General features: G+C 39.8%; 1 protein-coding gene across 1 annotated transcript in view; it reads left to right on the top strand.

The window, feature by feature from the left end:
- The window catches only part of LOC123768765 (uncharacterized), a 34,564-nt gene extending 18,322 nt beyond the window's left edge, over positions 1–16,242 (top strand). Inside the window, exons 2-5 of the mRNA XM_045759578.2 lie at positions 890–1,625; positions 8,047–8,177; positions 10,789–10,965; positions 12,010–16,242. Of these exons, the coding sequence (XP_045615534.1) occupies positions 890–1,625; positions 8,047–8,177; positions 10,789–10,965; positions 12,010–12,201 (1,236 nt within the window). The 3' untranslated portion in view covers positions 12,202–16,242. The remainder of the gene's footprint in view (positions 1–889; positions 1,626–8,046; positions 8,178–10,788; positions 10,966–12,009) is intronic.
- Positions 16,243–18,167: the final 1,925 nt, after the last annotated feature.

Genomic DNA, 18,167 nt, shown 5'->3' with positions numbered 1-18,167 from the left:
TTCTTGGAATCCATGGAGTGATATAGGATAAGAACTTTTATGTTCAGAAACAAAGCACAAACAATGAAATTCGTCACAAAGAATTCAAGCGGGGTTGTCACTAGGTGGGAGACACAGGTAAACTGAAGCGTGCCACACGCTCGGTCGGCCCATACGTGTATCAACAAACTCGAGCACCGAGGCAAACCTCGAATACCAAATCAAATTTTTTTAAGAAATTACGCTCCAGAAGCGAAAAATTTGAGAAAAGGGGCATTCGAAAACTGAGGTTGCACTGTATTGTACTTGTAGAAACTATTGGTCAAACTTACAAAAATGGACCGTTGAACCTAAAATGTTCATATTTTGTACTATTGGAATACTCCAAATGGCATGATAAAAGTCCAAACATTAACTATACAACTTAACCTAGTCTGTCCTAGACCTATATAAGCCATCCTAGACTAATTATACACTATCTTAGGCCTAATTTAGCACTGTTCATGTATGTGTTATGGGAAAGTTTGGATTTGGTTGTTGCCTTCTTTCTCATGCCCTCTACAGAATTATTATTACAATATACCTGTACTGTATTTATATTTTTCTGGGTGCAACAGTCCATATTTGCATGTCAGAACAATATTGACTATTTAAAATGCCATAATTTTTGAATGACAGGATGTGTGGTGATGCAACTCCCATAGGCATTGGCTCATATTATGTGTGTATGTAATTTTATTAGATCTATTTATCAGGGAGCATCTGCCTGTATTATACATTATTTTTCCTCACTGTCCCCCGTCCTTTCTTTCCGTATTCTCTCTTGCAGTGGTACTCTATGGCACCATGAAGTGGGATGTAGAAATCTGTGTGAATCGTTACTAATCTTGTTTTGTTCTGCTTTTTGCAGTATACTGCTGAATATGTCAAGGACAACCTCTTCCTTAACACTGTTGAGAAAATTAAACAACTTCGAAGTCAAATATCAAATAGTCCTGAAGGAAAACCCAAGAATGGTAATAACAATATTGCACGGAACAACAGCAAGAACAGTGGTGGAGGAGGGGAAGGAGTGAGTGGAAATGGTAAGAAGGCACAAAAGCACGGATCGTGTAGCTCAGATAAAACTCAAAACAATGGAGAAAATAAAGAAAAACAAAATGATGAGAAAGTTGCAAACATCTGTGGGAAAGACTTGCCGAGCAGTAGCAGCTCCAACATGAATAGTGAATCCGATTCTCACCTGGAAAATTCAGGCAAGGGAAAAGATGTCTTAGATGATAGCACAGGGGAGTCATGTGTGAGTGAAAATTCTAAATTCAGCAAGAAAGATTCTTCAGATATTTCACAGAAAGGAAGTGGCATTGAAAACATTGCTCAGTGTAGCATGCACAGCTTATCTGATGCTGATGTACCAATGAAGAAAGATGATACCTATAGTAATATAAATCTTATGAAGCGCAACTCGGTCACTACCAGTGGGGGTACAAATATTAGCAAAGAGAAGAATGAAGACACCACTACCTTTGATTCAGGGTATATCGACTCGTATAAAAACATCAACTACACACGCCTACTTACTGACCAGATAATTGCTGTTGATAAACAGGTGGTAGAAAAGTGCAAAGGAAGAACAGATATGTCAGGTGAGTAAGAATGTTTATACTATACTGTAGTTACCTGAAGTATTAGAACTTCAGATTTGTTTCTTTAATTCAAATTCCATTTTAATAAAGCATTAATGCTTGTTTTGTTTAATTATACAAATTAAACATTAATATTTTACTCCTAAGAGCCTATGATATCATTTACAGCTTTAGAGTTATACTAATGCTGGCTGTTTATTATTTGCATAAAATAACTCATAAACCAGATGAAGAAAACCAGCATTGAATGTAATGAAACACCAATTTCTGGGTGATCCCCATTGCCTCCCTGAAGCTATCATACTAGGTGTCATCAGTTGCGGAGTTCTGTTGGCCTACCACAAACCAGAAACTAGCCTCCTCAGAGGTGCAGGGAGCAATGTCCTATGAACACTTTAAATGCAAGGTTCTTTGCCATCATCGAAGGGAAGGTACCCAGAAAGATAGGCAAATCAAAATGGATTACTGCATGGTTAAAATGAAACCAAAGCCCCAAAATTGCAAAAGGAACTCTCCCACAGTGAAAACAAACAACCAAAATTTTGTAAAACTTGTCCCCATCTTGCCTGGGAGGAGGAGGGAGCTTTCCCGGGTCATCCGGGCCCAACCTTCCCAGTTCTATACTGATGTTTGTGCCTGGTAGTCACTGTTGCTCTGACTCCGGTCTCTGGTTTTCGAGTGGTTTTGCCTTTGAGGCTGTTCTCATACATGGGTGTGTGTGAGCCAGAAGTTTAGTGTACTGGAGCTGCATGTGCTCAGGTTTTGTTTTCTGTGCACTCTGTAGGTACTGTACGACTCTTGAGCAGTCAGGGTTGCCTTTCCTGGGGCACTTGGGGAAACATTCCCATCAGGGCGCTTTCTCACTTCGGGGGGTCCTTGCCCTTCAGGTAGAAAGTCCTTCAGAAAGGCCCTTCAGAAAGTAGACAGTCACAGACTGTCCTATCTTTCCTCAGGTTTGGGAGTGTTTTTTAGCTGGTGGGATGCACTGCAGTTTTTGCGATTAGTTATTTAGTTAACACAAGGCACATCAAAATTTCTACCTTGCTGCTCATTCGCCGTGGTTTTGATTTGGGAGGAGGGGGGGGGGGGAAGGCCATTCTTTGCTTTCATTGGCTTTTGCCTGTTTTTGCTTGGGGGTTCTGCCTCTCGCTTTATTAGACTTGCCTAGGGTGTGCACGGTTGAACGCCCTTGCTGTCCACTTTGCTTTTCCTTTGGCTTCAGGTGGCTTGGTTGCCTGGAAACAACCAGAACTCTTTGCTCAGTAGGCATATTTCACTGTGCAACATGATAATTTTAGCTTGTCATATTATAATCAACTACCAGGCATTCCTGTCTGTAGTGTGTTACCACATCTGGCTCATTTCTTATGTCCCAAGCTTGAAACCTCATTTTCAAAGATAGTTGTGCCCATATCCAGATGAACTAAAACCATACAAACTCAAAATGAAAACAAATCCTAAAATAAGTATTGTTTTATATAAAGTATATTCAATGGCTTTCCCAAGGCACAAACTATTTCTCCTAATCAAATTATCTTCTCCCAAAGTAACATTGTGTTTATATACAAAAATGAAAACCACATGATCGAGATCATATTAATCTTCAAAAATTTTTCACACAATGTGAAATAGCCCCACGTACCGATGCTTTTCATTATACAAACGTTATATTTTGTTTTATAAATATTTATAGAAGTTTAGATCTTACAATTGCACATAACATATTTTATGTGCAAATAAATACCCTGTACCTTGATTTCATTGATTTGCTATTTTTAAAAGTTCTGGAGTGTGATAGGCAGTGAAACAGTTAAGTTCAACATGTTACTCTTATTGCACCATGTCATCAGCAATATGCATTTCTGATGTCTACACTATTTGTCCTGTAAATAAAGCATTGCCTTTTGTAACCTGTATCAACTGTAACAGGTAATGGGTAGTCAGTATAGAACAGAGAGAGAGAATAATCACACTGTGATTGACTGCATCAATGAGAAAATTCATAGGAGCCGTGATGAGGGTTCAAACCTATGCTGTGGGTATTCCCATGCACACGCTCTAGCAACTAGACCACGACATGGTAGAGTTCTAGCTCTAGTCGCTAGAGCATGTGGGTGGGAACACCTACTGCATAGGTTTGAACTCACATCACGACTCCTACGGATTTAGTCAATGAAGTGTTACAGACAGTACTGTACTCCTTGCCAAAGACTGCCTGGTAGATATAATGTGCCATGCATGGTACTAGCTGGTGTACTTGTTTGTGCTGGGCCTTGCTTGCACCTCTAATACTTACTCATCAAAGTAATACAAGTGCACTGCTAAAGTTTAGTTTATGCAATGTATTCCCCCTCCCGTTCCAGCCCGTTGCCGTCATGAGGGGGCTTGGTGGGCGGCCGCCGGGGCGTGATGTTCCATGGGACAGCATGTCCTCTGTCATTTTGAAGCCTTATGTTCCTGCTGGTTGCTTTTTCCTCTTCCACCTGTTTCATTTTCCTCCCCAACTCTTCTCCTTTCTGATTGTTCCCTTCCTGCTGACTTTTAGCCATTCTTGAATATTCTTACTGATGTCTTCTATTTTGATGCCGGGTGTTAGGGGATTCACTCTCTCTCACCCGTAGAACTGTGGTATCCGATGTTGTTGAGCAAGGGAACGCTTTTATTGTCATAATTTGCCTTCGTTGCTGAGCCTGATCTTGACAGACTGATGGTTCTTAAGGTGGCAATTGCAGGGTGTGTATCCACGATGCACTCCTGGGGGGATTCTGATCTTGTTGGGTGTTCTATTCTCTAATTGCGGCTCCATGGTGGGTATGAGGGCTTATCCGTGGATGGAATCTTTACATGTTCGTTTTTATGCCATTCTTTGACCCTCATTTAATTTATCAGACTCGTGGGGGTGGGCGACAAGATTCTCGAGTTGGACAGTGAGGAAGACTGGGCTCTGTAGCCCCCGTTACATTGGGCCCTGACCATGCTACTTCTCTGACTCTCCTGACTAACACTCTCTGCTCCCCTCCCACCTCTGTTGCAGGGTTGAGCCCCAAGCCCCCAATAGTGACCATCTCATCACCTGGCATGGCTCCGTCTCTCGTTATAACAAGTGCACCTTTTTCCTGTTCTCTTACTTGGGGTGCTCTGTGCCGTCACCTCTGCACTCACATGCGCATGATTCCTTCCTGATCTAATATATTCCAGGATTTGTTTGATCCTGCTATGTGGACTAACTATTTTGATCTCGGTCATGTTGATCCTACTCGTCCTGATGATTTCTTCCTCCATAAACACCCCATTGATTTGGTGGATCCCTTTCACTTTTAACCCCACCCATACTGGTACACGTGTTGTTGCAGCCCCCTTCCCAGGAAGTGGCTGACTGCTTGACTTCATTGTCCTGCATTGGAGAGAGACCTGTTCAGATCTCCAAAAAGGCCTGGTTAAGTGCCAGATGCTGGCACAGTTCTTCTTCCGTACTATGTTGTGACGAGTGATAGTGAACAGAAAAACTGCCATGAGGATATTAAATATATCCTTGAGGCCCAAGGCCATTCTATCCTCCAGGTAGATACGTTCACTCGACCCCCTTGCAGTCGTCATCAGTCTCTTCGCGTTGTGAAGGTCACTTTTGATAGTAGGTCCTTTCCATCTTCAGTCATTCTTGTTGGCATTAGATGCTCCATTCAGGAGTACATCTGCTCTCCTTGCTTCTACAACAGGTGCTGGAGATTTGGACTTGGTTCCTTCAGGTGCACAAGTGAGGTGTGTGTGTACCCCTTGTGTGGTTTAGCAGTAAATAGGTACCCGGGAGTTACATCTGCTATGGGCTGCTTCCTGGGGGTGTGTAATAAAAAGGAGGCCTGGTCAAAGACCGGGCAGTGGGGACGCTAAGCCCCGAATTCATCTCGAGATAGCTCACAACATCAATTGAAGTGATTCCCACCATGAATTCTCTTGCGCATGTATGCACTACAAATTTAAAGAAGCTATTCTCAATTTGAAACATGCAATCGTTTTTCTTTTCCTGAAGCGATGCCAGATTCGCCACCCTTCTTCTTTCTTTGGCATGTCTGGCATGGTATACAGTCTGTTCCATTTATCTTCCCCCAAATGTCCCACTTTCTCTTCATGATCTTAAACACCTGTTGGACTCCATACCAGAACCTGTGCTCCTTTTGGGTGATTTTTAACTGTTGGCATTCCCTCTAGGAATATGTTTTGACAAGCATCTGTGGCCACCTTATCGAACCATTTGTCCTTTCTTTTTTCTTCTCCATTCTGGTGACCTCACTCATGTTGACTCATGCACTTTCACCATTTCCTGTCTTGATCTTTCTCTCTGCTCATCTAATCTTTCTTTAGACTTCACATGGCGGGTTCTTGATGACTCCACAACGATTACCATTTCCCCCATCCTTGTCACCTTCTCTTTTCACTCTCCCCTCTCCTTCCTTAGGTGGCAGTTTGCCAAGGCTGTCTGGAACATCTTCATCTTGCACACTACTCTTTCCGACCTCTCTGATCTGCCTCTCCCTCGAGCCCTCCTCTTTTTTCCATGACACCATTTTCGACGCTGCCCTTTGCTCTGTTCCTCGCTCTACCTCCAGGGAGAGCAGAAATGCGTTCCCTGGTGGAATGCAGACTGCTCGGGCTGTCTGCTGTTAGCATGCAGCCTGAAAGAAACACTGACACCGACAGACGCCCAATTCCTTTTTGTTTCAGAAGGGGTATGCGGTGGCCCGTACGGCCAAGCATGAGTGTTTGAAATCTTGTGTCTCCATGATTACCACTGACACTCCTCTGCCCCTGATCTGGAAGAAAATCCATAAGATAGTGGGTAATTTTGTTCCAGATATCTTGCCAGTCCTTCATATCCATGATTATGTTGTGGCGGATCCGCTGTCGGTTGCGACCGAACTGGGTTCACACTTTTCGACTGTTAGCTCCGATTCTCATCTACCTTCTTTTCTTATTTGTAAGCCCCTTCTTGAATCTTGTACATTAGATTTTTGCACTTATCTTCAGCTTCTCTATAACGATTCTTTCTTTCTCTCAGAACTCCAGTCTGCCCTGGCCCTCTGCAGTTCTACAGTGGCGGGCTAGAATGATATTCATTATGAGATGCTTTGCCAACTCCCTCCTTGCTCATTTCAGTATTTACTGAATATTTATAACTGTGTCTGGGAGTTGTCATCAGTCTCTGAGGACTGGCTTGAGGAAGTTTTTCTTTCTATTCAGGGACCTGGTTCTCAAGGGTCATCCCTAAAGGCTTCGGCCCCGTTGCTCTAACACGCTCCTTAAATGAGCGTGCGGATGCTGTCTTTAAGGAGGCTATCCACACTTGTTCCATTTCCTGCAAAGGTGTTCCTTATTTCAACTTCTACACCAGTTATTCATTCCTCAATCCGTGCCCATTGGCAGGATCGCTGGTCTTCTGTTACTGGTAACAAACTATGTGCTTTTTAATGGTAGCATGTCCCCTTGGCCTTCCAACTACCACCATAACAGGTAGGAAATGGTTCTGGCGAGGTTACGAATTGGCCATACACGTTTAACTTGCAGGCACTTAATGGAGTGCCACCCCTGCTTCTTATTGTCCAAACTGCATTGTCCTTGTTATTGTTCAAATTGTTCATATTCTTGTTGAATGCCCTGACTTCCAGGATGTGCATGCGTCCTGCTTCCTGTCTGTTCCTCGCGGTCAGCTGTCCCTAGATAGAATCATTGGTGAATTGGATACCTTTGATAGCATTCCCCTTGTGCACTTTTGTTCTTGTCTTGATATCCTTAGTGATATTTAGTGCCTTTTGAATATCCTGCACATTTGATGGTGCTACATAGCCTCCCTGGCCTGGTGCCTTTTCATAATTATTTACGCAATACGGTATGGATTAGTTCTATTGAATTACAATTAACAAAGAAAGTGATTGTAGGCCTTTATACAATAAACAATGTAATACGTTCTCCTATTTTGCACATAAATCTGTTTGTAGCACAGCTCCAAGAAAGTACCTTGCATCTCACTCCTCTGTATTATTCTATCCAGGAACATCTTTCAAAAGTAATCCCAGTTTACTGATACATAATCTCATTGCATAATAAGCCATTAGAAACAATAGCAGAATTTTTTTCATGGGGTCTAGGTTAGCTAATGCATCCATATAGATGTATTATAAGTATAATTTGTAAAAAAAAAAAACTGGGATAATAAATATAATAAACATACTGTGTCATTATCCCATTAACCACATTATTCCAGATCAACATGTAATTCTAACAGCTTTTTAAAGGTTAAAGGTATTAGAGTATTGTTCTGTTTGTACAATATTTGTGTGATTTGAACAAAAGTAACTTGTGTGATGGAATACAGGTTACTCTTTCCTTTGAAAACAAATGTGAATATAATGTACTTTTAACTTCTCAGGAACTACAGCTGTGATTGCAGTCCTAGATGGAGAACTGCTAATCATCGGCAATGTAGGAGACTCTCGAGCAGTCATGGGCGACCTCAAAGGATCAACTATTCCACTTTCATTTGATCATAAACCAAATCAGGTAAATTATAAAGCACTACACTGTACACCAGTTGTGTTTGGAGGTGTAGAGATGTATAGCTGATGCTTATACTGAGCACACTTCATATGAGATAAACATATAGTACTGTATTTAGAAGTAAGCCCACTACTGAAGCATACCTAGAGAGGGTTTCGGGTGTTCTTCTGCTTCCCGAGCCTAGTCTAGGGTCACGCTCGACTACTGTACAGAATGAAAACTACTGTAATGATATCAAGACTACTGTACATGATAAAATACTTATTCTTAAAATATTGTATATACAAGAATTATATAGGAATCGGGAAAAATTTCTCATGTATATAGTAACATTTTTATGAATTTGTTATACCATTTAAATAACATACTTGAAAAGCTAAAGTTTATATGAGATAGACCTAAGAGGGTGAGAAGAGCAAATAAATTTAAAGAAAATGTTTCCCAATGTAAAGTCAGGTTGTAAAGATACTAAACAGGGAACATTTTAGGTCGGTATTTTAAGTCTAGATATACCATACTGTGCTACCTAGTGACATTTTTACCAAAACCTGCATAAAAATTTGTATAGTTGACAGTTATCAAAGACCCCCCAGTCAACCCAGTTCGTTAAATGCAAGACCTTGCATGTGGGGCATAACAATCCATGTCACAACTACCAAATTAATAGCACAACCGTACAACATATTGATGAAGAAAAGGACCCTGGAGTCAGAATCAATCAATCCTTGAAAGTTGCACAACAAGTGGGAGCAGCAGTAAAAAAAAAAAAAAAAAACTTATCAATCCCTAGGAATATTGAAGCGTACCTTTATCTTTTATGGACAGGTAGGTAGTCATTCAGTTGTACAAGTCCCTGGTGCATCCCCACCGGGATTATTGCATCCAGGCATGGAGACCTCATCTTCTGAAATACATAGCTGCTCTGGAGAAAGTGCAACGCCTGGCAACAAAAATCATTCCAGAGCTAAATCATCTCTTGAATCGGGAACGGTTGAGGGCCACAGGGCTAACAATACTGCAAACCAGGCATGACGGTGGATCTCATTGAGATGAGTGTTCTATCCTCTAATTGTGACTACTTGGTGGGTATGGTGGCCTATTTGTGGATAAACTTTGTTTGTTCGTTTTTATGGCTTTTTTTCCTGACCCTCCTTTACCTTCTCAGACTTGTGGGGTAAGCGACCAGGCCCCCGAGTCGGACTGTGCTGGAAACCTGGCTCTGTAGCCCCGGCTACATTCGGCCCTAACCTTGTTCCTTCTCGGACTCTCCCAACTGGCTCTCTGCTCCCCTCCCACTTTTGTGGCAGGGTTGAGTCCCAAGCCCCCAGTGGTGACGACCTTATCACCTGGCATGGCTCCGTCTCTAGTTGTCACATTTGTGCCTTTTACCCCCTCTTACTGGGGGTGCTCGGCGTTGTCACCTCTGCACTCGCACTTGATTCCTTCCCAATCTCCTTCTTTCCAGGCTGTGTGTGGTCCTGCTACATGGTCTAAGTATTTTGATCTTAGTCATGCTGACTATTCATCCTGATGATTTATTTCTCCATGTTGATTCGGTGGATAAGTTGGTCACCTTTAACCTCACCCATACTGGTACCCGTATTGTTGCAGCCCCTTCTTGGGAAGCGGCTGCTCGTTTGACTTCGTTGTCCAGAATTGGGGAGACCCCTGTTCGGAAAAAATGCCCGGTTGAATGCCAGTACTGTATTGGCACAATTCTTCTCCCGCACCATGTTGTGACTGGTGACATGGAACTTAGACTGTCACGAGGATATTAGGTATATCCTAGAGGCCCAAGGCCATTCTATCCTCCAGGTGGATACCTTCATTCGACCCCCTCATGGTCGTCGCTTTCAGCCTCTTCACGTTGTGAAGGTCACGATTGACAGTAGGTCCCTTCCCTCTTCAGTAATTCTTGTTGGTGCCAAATGCTCTGTTCAGGAATACATCCCCCTCTCCTCACCTCTGCAGCATGTGCTGGAGATTTGGGCATGGTCCCTCTAGGTGCACAAGTGAGGTGTCTCTCTGCCCCATGTGTGGAACCTCGGGTCATTCTAAGACGGAGTGGAGTGCCCGTCTTCCCAAACTCTATGCATCAATTGCAGTGGCGCCCACCCTGCCTTTTCCCCTCGCATGTGTGCATTACAAATTTGAGGAAGCCCTCCTCAATTTGAAGCATTGTGTTCATTTACCTTTTCCTGAGGCTAGGCACCAGGTTCGCTGTCTTCCCTCTTTCTCTGGTATGTCTTATGCTCGTGTGTTGCATTCCCCTTCTTCTCGCCCTCTCCCGCTTTTTCGGTTTTGCAACCGTTTTGAGGCCTTGGAACCAGACACCTGCACCACCACCTCGTCTGCTCCTTTGCATTCTGGGCCAGAGGATCCTCCTCCTGGTCTTCCTTGTCTCCTGTGCTCTCCTTCCCTTCTTGTCCCACTCCTCAGCCCCTTTCCTTTGTCTCTTGACCCTCCTTACCGCCTGTCTGTTCAGGCCATTGTCCATCCTCTTCCCTGCGTTCGTCATGTTGACCGTTCCCATTCTCTTTTCAACCAGGCTGATCTGAGGTGTATAATAGTGTGCTTGTTTTATTAACTACAGTACCTCTCTCATTTTCAACAGTTAAAAGAACGACGTAGGATTAAGGAAGCAGGTGGTTTCATCACATTCACGGGAGTGTGGAGAGTTGCAGGAATTCTTGCTACCTCGCGGGCACTTGGGGACTTCCCTCTCAAAGAACCCCGAAAACTAATCACTGCCGAGCCTGATGTTCTGACATTCAGTCTTCGGGACCACAAGGTGAGCTGAGGTGTAACATTACCAATATTGATAACCAAGCTGGTATGAACCATTTCGTTATTCTGTTTGCATTACTTCCAAATTTTATTATATGTTGATTTAAATTTAAGCTAAAGCCTCTACATTCAACCTTAGATTCACTTGTCCGTTTAAGTTTCATCTGTACTTTAAGATTGTATTTACATATTAAGTATTTGCTGTTAGATTCATTTTTGTGAGTACTGTAAGGTTGCCAGTATTCTTCTGCATAAGGCTTTTTGTATTCTTGGTAGAATAAAAATACTTACATTAACTTTTGGACAAACTTAAGGCATGAAGGGATAAGGTCAGGGATAAGTACAGTATAAGGAGTTATGTCGGTGATATAAAAGTGAGAGATGTTAGACTGTTACAATTTATATTTCTTGGGTATTATTTTTAGGAAGTGTTACTGTACCACTAAAATTTTTCTTCATTCTGTTCAGCTGTGTATAGTGTTTGTTTGATGGCTACAGATTCTATATATTGTCTATACACAAGCAGTGTTAATGTTATCGACATGGAAGGCATGATTATATTTGTAAATCATCGTATCTTAGTTTCGGCATGTTTCACCCGAATACTTTGTCACAAATATATTTATACTCCTGCTACGACGACAATTTTTGTTAGTTGTGCTTCTGATGGGAGTACTATATTAATCATAAGGATGTTTTGTGTACAATTTTCATATTGAGTATTACTTTATAAAATATTTCTTCCTTTTGCATTACTGAACTTTATACTCATTTTTATGCTGTAAATGATATATGCTGTAAATGATAACAAGAGTAATAAATGGAATGGATAAAAGAATATGGGTAAAATTATGCCATGTTTGACTAGCATTTTTGTAATATACATCTTCAAAACAAAATTCACATTCTGTATCCAGAAATTGTTCAGCTTCAAGAACTCTGAAATTTGTATACTACATTGTTCCATGTTTCTTAAAATAAACAAAAATTTTCTGTAATATATTTTATGAATTGTGGATTGATATACCTATACTTTTTTTATTTTCAGGCACATTTTGTGATATTGGCCACAGATGGACTTTGGGATGTGTTAACGAACGAGGAAGCAGTAGCATTTGTTCGTGATCATATTCATGAACCTGATTATGGGGCCAAGTCCCTAGCACTTCATGCTTACTATCGTGGGTCACAAGACAATATAACTGTAGCTATTCTCAATATTGACAAGTTGTCTCTGTAAATGTTACGTATGTGAAAATCTTTTTAAGGACTCGAGTTTGTCAATGCAAGGAATTCTTCTATTATCAAGTTTTAATAATCAGAATAACATTAAATTTATTAAAAAAATGTTTTGTGTTCATGATAATTCTTTAGCAGGTTTCAGGAAAATTACATACAGTAAATCATATGATTTTTTTGTTTTCAAATTGCTCTATTGGATTTGAAGAATATTTTATCAGGCTGTGAATAGATACTTATGTAAATTTGATCAAAGAAAATTCCTTATATAGGGAAATTCTGGTAACTTCAGTCTCTATACTACAGTACTTGATGTAAATTTATTTAAATGTGAACAAATTCAGATTCACTGGTCATACTCATGCACACTTAACCTTCACTGGCATTGTACATAAACACACTCATTTTACCTTTATAGCTCTGGTGGTACTGCGGAGACAAATTGAACATGTTCAGTCTGTAATGCTATGGTAAATGAAATGTTGATGCATTCTTGTTCATACAGTTAAGACCTTGCTGGGAACATGGATTGAGGATTATTGTTCTTAGTTACACTAGTCATAAAGCATATTTTGTTTTCTGCTTGAGAATGTGTGTGTGAGATAAAGTTATTGGGAACTATGTAAATAATGAATATTGATAAACTTGAACATACACAATAATTATATAGAATGTCTTTATTGGTCAGTCTTGTATGTGAAGAGTGGAAATTCAAGTTTTTATGAAGAGTAATATTCAAACTATTTCGGATAGTACCATTATGCGTTCTTTGTCTAAAAATCGTGGTACTGTATTGGCATAAAGTTTTATTTTGGTTCACACTATACACTTGGAATATGGTGTCCTAGCTTTGACCAGAAAGTTATTTTTATACTTTTCGTCTTATTTACTTTGGATATTTCATATCTATATATATATAGAAATAAAAAAAAAGAGAGAACGAAAATCTGTGCAAGTACCTCCTAACCAGCCATGGTAGAGTTCCGTCCTCTAGGCGTGTTTTCCGAGCACCTGAGAGAAGCCTACAGTTCCGAGTAGTGTACCTGGTAAACTGTTTGTTTCTTAACATGTTTAGGCTTGGAGAAGCACCAAGACCCAGTGAACTTCTTTACAATGTATATTGTCAGTTAATATCACTAAAGTGATCTCATTACATCCCCTCATTAGTATCACTGTTGTCATTTATAAGAATGGACATTCAAGTTGAAATGTTTCATTCAAGTTTCAGTACTTTGACTTATCAAGAAGAGAGATTAACACACTTAAGTATGATCGAGATGTGCAGTTCATTGATTATATTTTTCGCTTGTACTTCTGGAAGATCTTCCCTTAATTGTTAATACTGTTTCTCCTTATTATCTATGTTACTCCATGGTATGCCTTCTGTATACAATACATTTCGGTACTTTTCATGCATTTACTTTGATTTTCCAGATTTTGTTTTTTTATAAATATTCTGACTGGATAATATTTATGTCCAAGTTTTAGCAAGACTTGACACTTTTTAAATGCCGTTTGTTCTAAACTTTAACGTCATTGATTTGGTATGTTTTTATACTATATATGCCAAAATCAGGAGCTTTATTACATTCTGGATATTAAAGATATTTTTTTTTTTTTTCAATAGTTTTTCTCTTGATCACTTGATTGCAAAAAAATTTTCTCAGTGATTCAGTTATACTTATTCAGTGAATAAACAAAATTGGTGTCCAAACTTGGTTATTCTGTGCAAACTTGTGGCACTTATTGATATGATATCTAAACTAGTCATATGCAAATTAGAATCAGTTAAAATGTGCAGTAAGCATTTTGATGACCAGTGTCTGGAGGAGTTTCCAAGCATACATGAACAGTACTTGGAAGATATCATGATTGCTACATTCACTAGGTCCTAGATGTGGCATGTCTGTCATGTGTCCTAGTGCATATACTTCTTGACAAGGGGAAACTGGCAAGTTTTCATTAATTTGATATGGTTTGTAAAACAAACAATGTATGTATACTGGTATGAGAACTACACGTGCCCACATCTTATGGGCAAAGTAGTGCTGTAGGAGAGAGTTCAAGTGTGGATTTTTTTTGTTATAATTTGTACAAAACTTTTTATGCAGAGGAATTGACTATGATTGGCAGGAAAATTTATAACGGCAGTTGGGAAAAGCTGCTAACCATTCCAATCTGCATCTGTCTAATGTTTTGTCCATCAAGGTATTACAGAAACAAAATAAATGTTCAGTAAGCAGAAACCTGCATTTGATATACCAGTTATAGAACAGGCTTTTAAAAATTCTTGGCAGGCTTGAACTAGTATGTTTGCAATAAATACAGCATATGAGAGGAACCAAAAATAGAACTGGTTTGCATTACTGATAAATGAGGAAAGAGTAACTGAGAGCCTTGAAGGACTTTTTATTTTAAGTTACATTGAAGTCCTAAAGAAGCCTAACCCTTCTTGCCTATTAGGTACCATCTGTAATAGTGGGAGAAAAACAAACATGTTAAATGTTGGTGAAATTTACTTATTAGGGGACATGTTTATTATAGGATTTAACTGCCAATTATCATAATCATATCCACAATGCCTTAGTCCAGTGCTTGACTAATGTACTAATCAGTTTTTGGCTTTGCAAAATTTAGTAAAGCAGTATTATGTCGTGTAGTTCTGGAGACTGTCCAATAGATCCATCAAAGTGATGGCATATGTTTTATCTTCTCTTGTCTCTAGGTAATTGAAATGTATGAAATCCAAGATAAAAAAAAATTGCGTATTGAGTACAGTGTATATGAACTAAATGAGAGCCAACATCTAAGTTTGATGTCGTTGTTACAGTGTCAATACAGTATTCAGATTTTTCATCCTAGGATATGAACTGAGGAAGTAATAGTACTTGTCCCCTGCACCAGCAAGCTTACATTATTGTTTAGAGTATTTAATCTACATGTTTACAGCATTGATTTGTTATTTGACTGTTTGGTGATTAGCAAAACAATTGAAGTATTTCAACTGAATTCCTGAGAAGAAAATACAGTTTGACACACTTGTTGAATGAGTCCCATCAGATGTTGAATACTTCAACCATATTTGGGTGAAAGTCAGCCATCTACTTGTATTTTCCTCTTATGTTTAAATAATATAAACACACTGCTCATGGTATCTATAATTTATATTGTAAACAATAGGTCATAATACTCTGGCTATTAGAAATAACAAACCTCACACATTAGAAATATGAAAATAAGCTTAATTTTGGTCCAGATCAAACTGTCAAGTCTGCTTTAAAATGGGGTGAAATGTTCTCATTTAATGTGTGGCTTTAGTGTTTGTCATGTTTATTTTTTTTTTCTAAAAACCGTTTTGATCAGTTAATAGCACCTCTCGAGAGCACTTTCTCGAGAAGAGAATGTGAGCAACACAAGCCAAGTGAAGAAGATCTTAAAGTTCTTGTGCATGGAGTTTCCAGGCAAGAGCACCACACTTATGTTTTGCCTTTGTCTGTTCATGTTCCATGTGTTACTACTACTGCTAGCACTGGCTAGCAAAGTAGAAAATTAAGTTAGTCGATTAAAAAATTGCAGTACTCGTGTGCACAATTTTCATAAGACTAAACATTTAACTACAGATAAAATTCCTGTGGTTCTAAATAAAATCTGTATAGGGCAAAAGGTGGACATGAAGTTGTGTACAGAACTCATTTTATTGCACAGAATGCAGTCGATGGTTCAGTATATTTAATGTCAATACCATACATGTGCTCGGTTACTGATGTGTTATCTGCTAATGTTGTACCTTCTGTCAAACATCAAATAAAATGTTGGCTCTCACTTCCTTTCCTATACTCTATTGTGCATCATATAGCTACAAGTCATTGCTGCAATATGTACAATGACTGCAACTGTCATGGCATCATTCCTAGATGTAGATATTTTGTTCAGTTTTCAATGTTAATCACATGGAAATGGTTCTAATAGGGTATTTGATTTTGTATTTTTTTTTCACATGTTTCATGGAAAGTACTTGACCTGTATTAAATATATTATTGGGCATGTGTGTCTTATTTGTCCTGGTAAATTGAAATAAACTTATTGAATAATAAGTCGGTGTATATATCATGGGATAAGTATTTTTTCGTTGCCATTTCATTGATGATAATCCTGCATGAGTCATCCTCCTAGGGAGGTAACCTCTCTACAGGCATGAGCTCACGGGCCTGCTCAAGCAGGTGAAGTTCTTTGAGGTAGTAGACTGATCTGTGATGCCATTTTTTGCTTCTCCTGTTTCCCCTTGAAAGTAACACAGAACTCAGTTTTTTCTTAGCAATATCATTGTAATGGGGATCTCTGGCTATCCTAATTGCAAGCTTAGCATTCAGTTCCTTAATTCTGCATTTAACACTGGGGAGGGACAACTCCCCTCGTAGATTAGACGTTTTGGCAGTTCTTGGAACTCCAAGAAGGATTGTCATGGCTTCATTCTGAATGCTTTCAAGCCTTTTCATATCGCTTTGGGAGTAGGTGCACAAAACTGGTGCGGCATAGTCTGTGACGGAGCGCACATAGGCTGTGTACATCATTGTAAGCTCGGCAATAGAGGCTCCATGTCCATTCCAGGTCATAGCTTTCAGTGCCCTGAGTCGACTTTTGCATGTTCCTATGAGTTGATGGAGCTCTTTCTTCCCCTTGTTAGAGCCAATAGTGGTCAACCTATTCAAGTGTTACACCATTAATTTGCAGTTCTTCATTTGCTCCCCGCTTGTGATGGAAGTGTGCCTTTGTCTTGTTTGTGGAGAGAGTGAAACTGAGCTCAATACATTTTCTTCCAAGGAGTTCAATGGACTGTTTAATTTTTAATGTACTGGTGATAATGTGTACACTGGTGTTACTGTGTGTACTGGTGTTACTGTGTGCGCTGATGTGCTGGTGTCCTGGTTGTGTCTGCTAACTTACCTCGGCAGCATGTGTTGCATCATCTTGCACCCGGCTCTGGCTTGCAGGACCTCCACTTGATGGACTCAGCTGGTGCAGGATTTTGAGGATTTGTTCCTGAGCCGTCTTAATCTGGCAGAGGGCTTTCTCAAGTTCCGTTTGCTTTTGCAATATTTGGTGGACGACTGGGTGAGCTTGTATCATTTGGTCTAATATTGCTTTGAGACAATCTGGAGTGACGTCCTCCTAGGGGTCAGGAGTGCCTGGAGGGGGGAGGCAGATGGGAGACAGTGGAGGGGTCTGATTCATTGGTATGGGTTTGGGGGGGGGGTGGTGGTGTGACACCGTGGGTAGAGATTGATTTTAGTTTAGATTGATTGATTTAGTACTGATTTAATTAATTTAGTACTGATTTAGATTTTAGTTTAGAATGATTTTAGTGTACCCCATAGACATTCCAATGTAACATCGTTTTCTGTTGACGTTCCCACACTCCACTCTTTTTTTTTCTTTTCAAAGATTTTCAAAGCATACACTATTGTATGTATTGTTGATTTGGAAAGCACCATTATTATATGTAATAACTTTATTTATTTATTTATTTATTTATTTATTTATTTATATATATATACAAGAAGGTACATTGGGATTGTGAGGATACATAGCATAGTGATTACATTCTTATAAAGCCACTAGTACGCGCAGCGTTTCGGGCAGGTCCTTAATCTAACAGAAAATGCTAAGGTCTTAACTACACTACGGGCTCACCATAGCCCGTGCTACTTGGAACTTTGTTCCAGGAAGCGAATCTTTAACAACAACATCTTAACTATAGTAATTCAGGTAGTGGATCCTGGTTTAACTAGCAAAAGTTATAAAATGATAACAGGTACATTGCAAGAAAAAAAATGAGATGGGAGAGATTTGTATGTATATTTAAAGCACATAGGTAGCTCAGATGGATTGCATTGACAGCTTGAATGATAATTTAACAAAGATTCCCAGTCTCCGTGGTGTAATGGTAAGACACTCGCCTGGCGTTCC

Source organism: Procambarus clarkii, chromosome 1 (assembly GCF_040958095.1).
Source record: "Procambarus clarkii isolate CNS0578487 chromosome 1, FALCON_Pclarkii_2.0, whole genome shotgun sequence".
NCBI lineage: Eukaryota > Metazoa > Arthropoda > Malacostraca > Decapoda > Cambaridae > Procambarus > Procambarus clarkii.
Note: the sequence above shows the minus strand (reverse complement) of the source record. Positions and strands in the feature narration are given on the sequence as shown.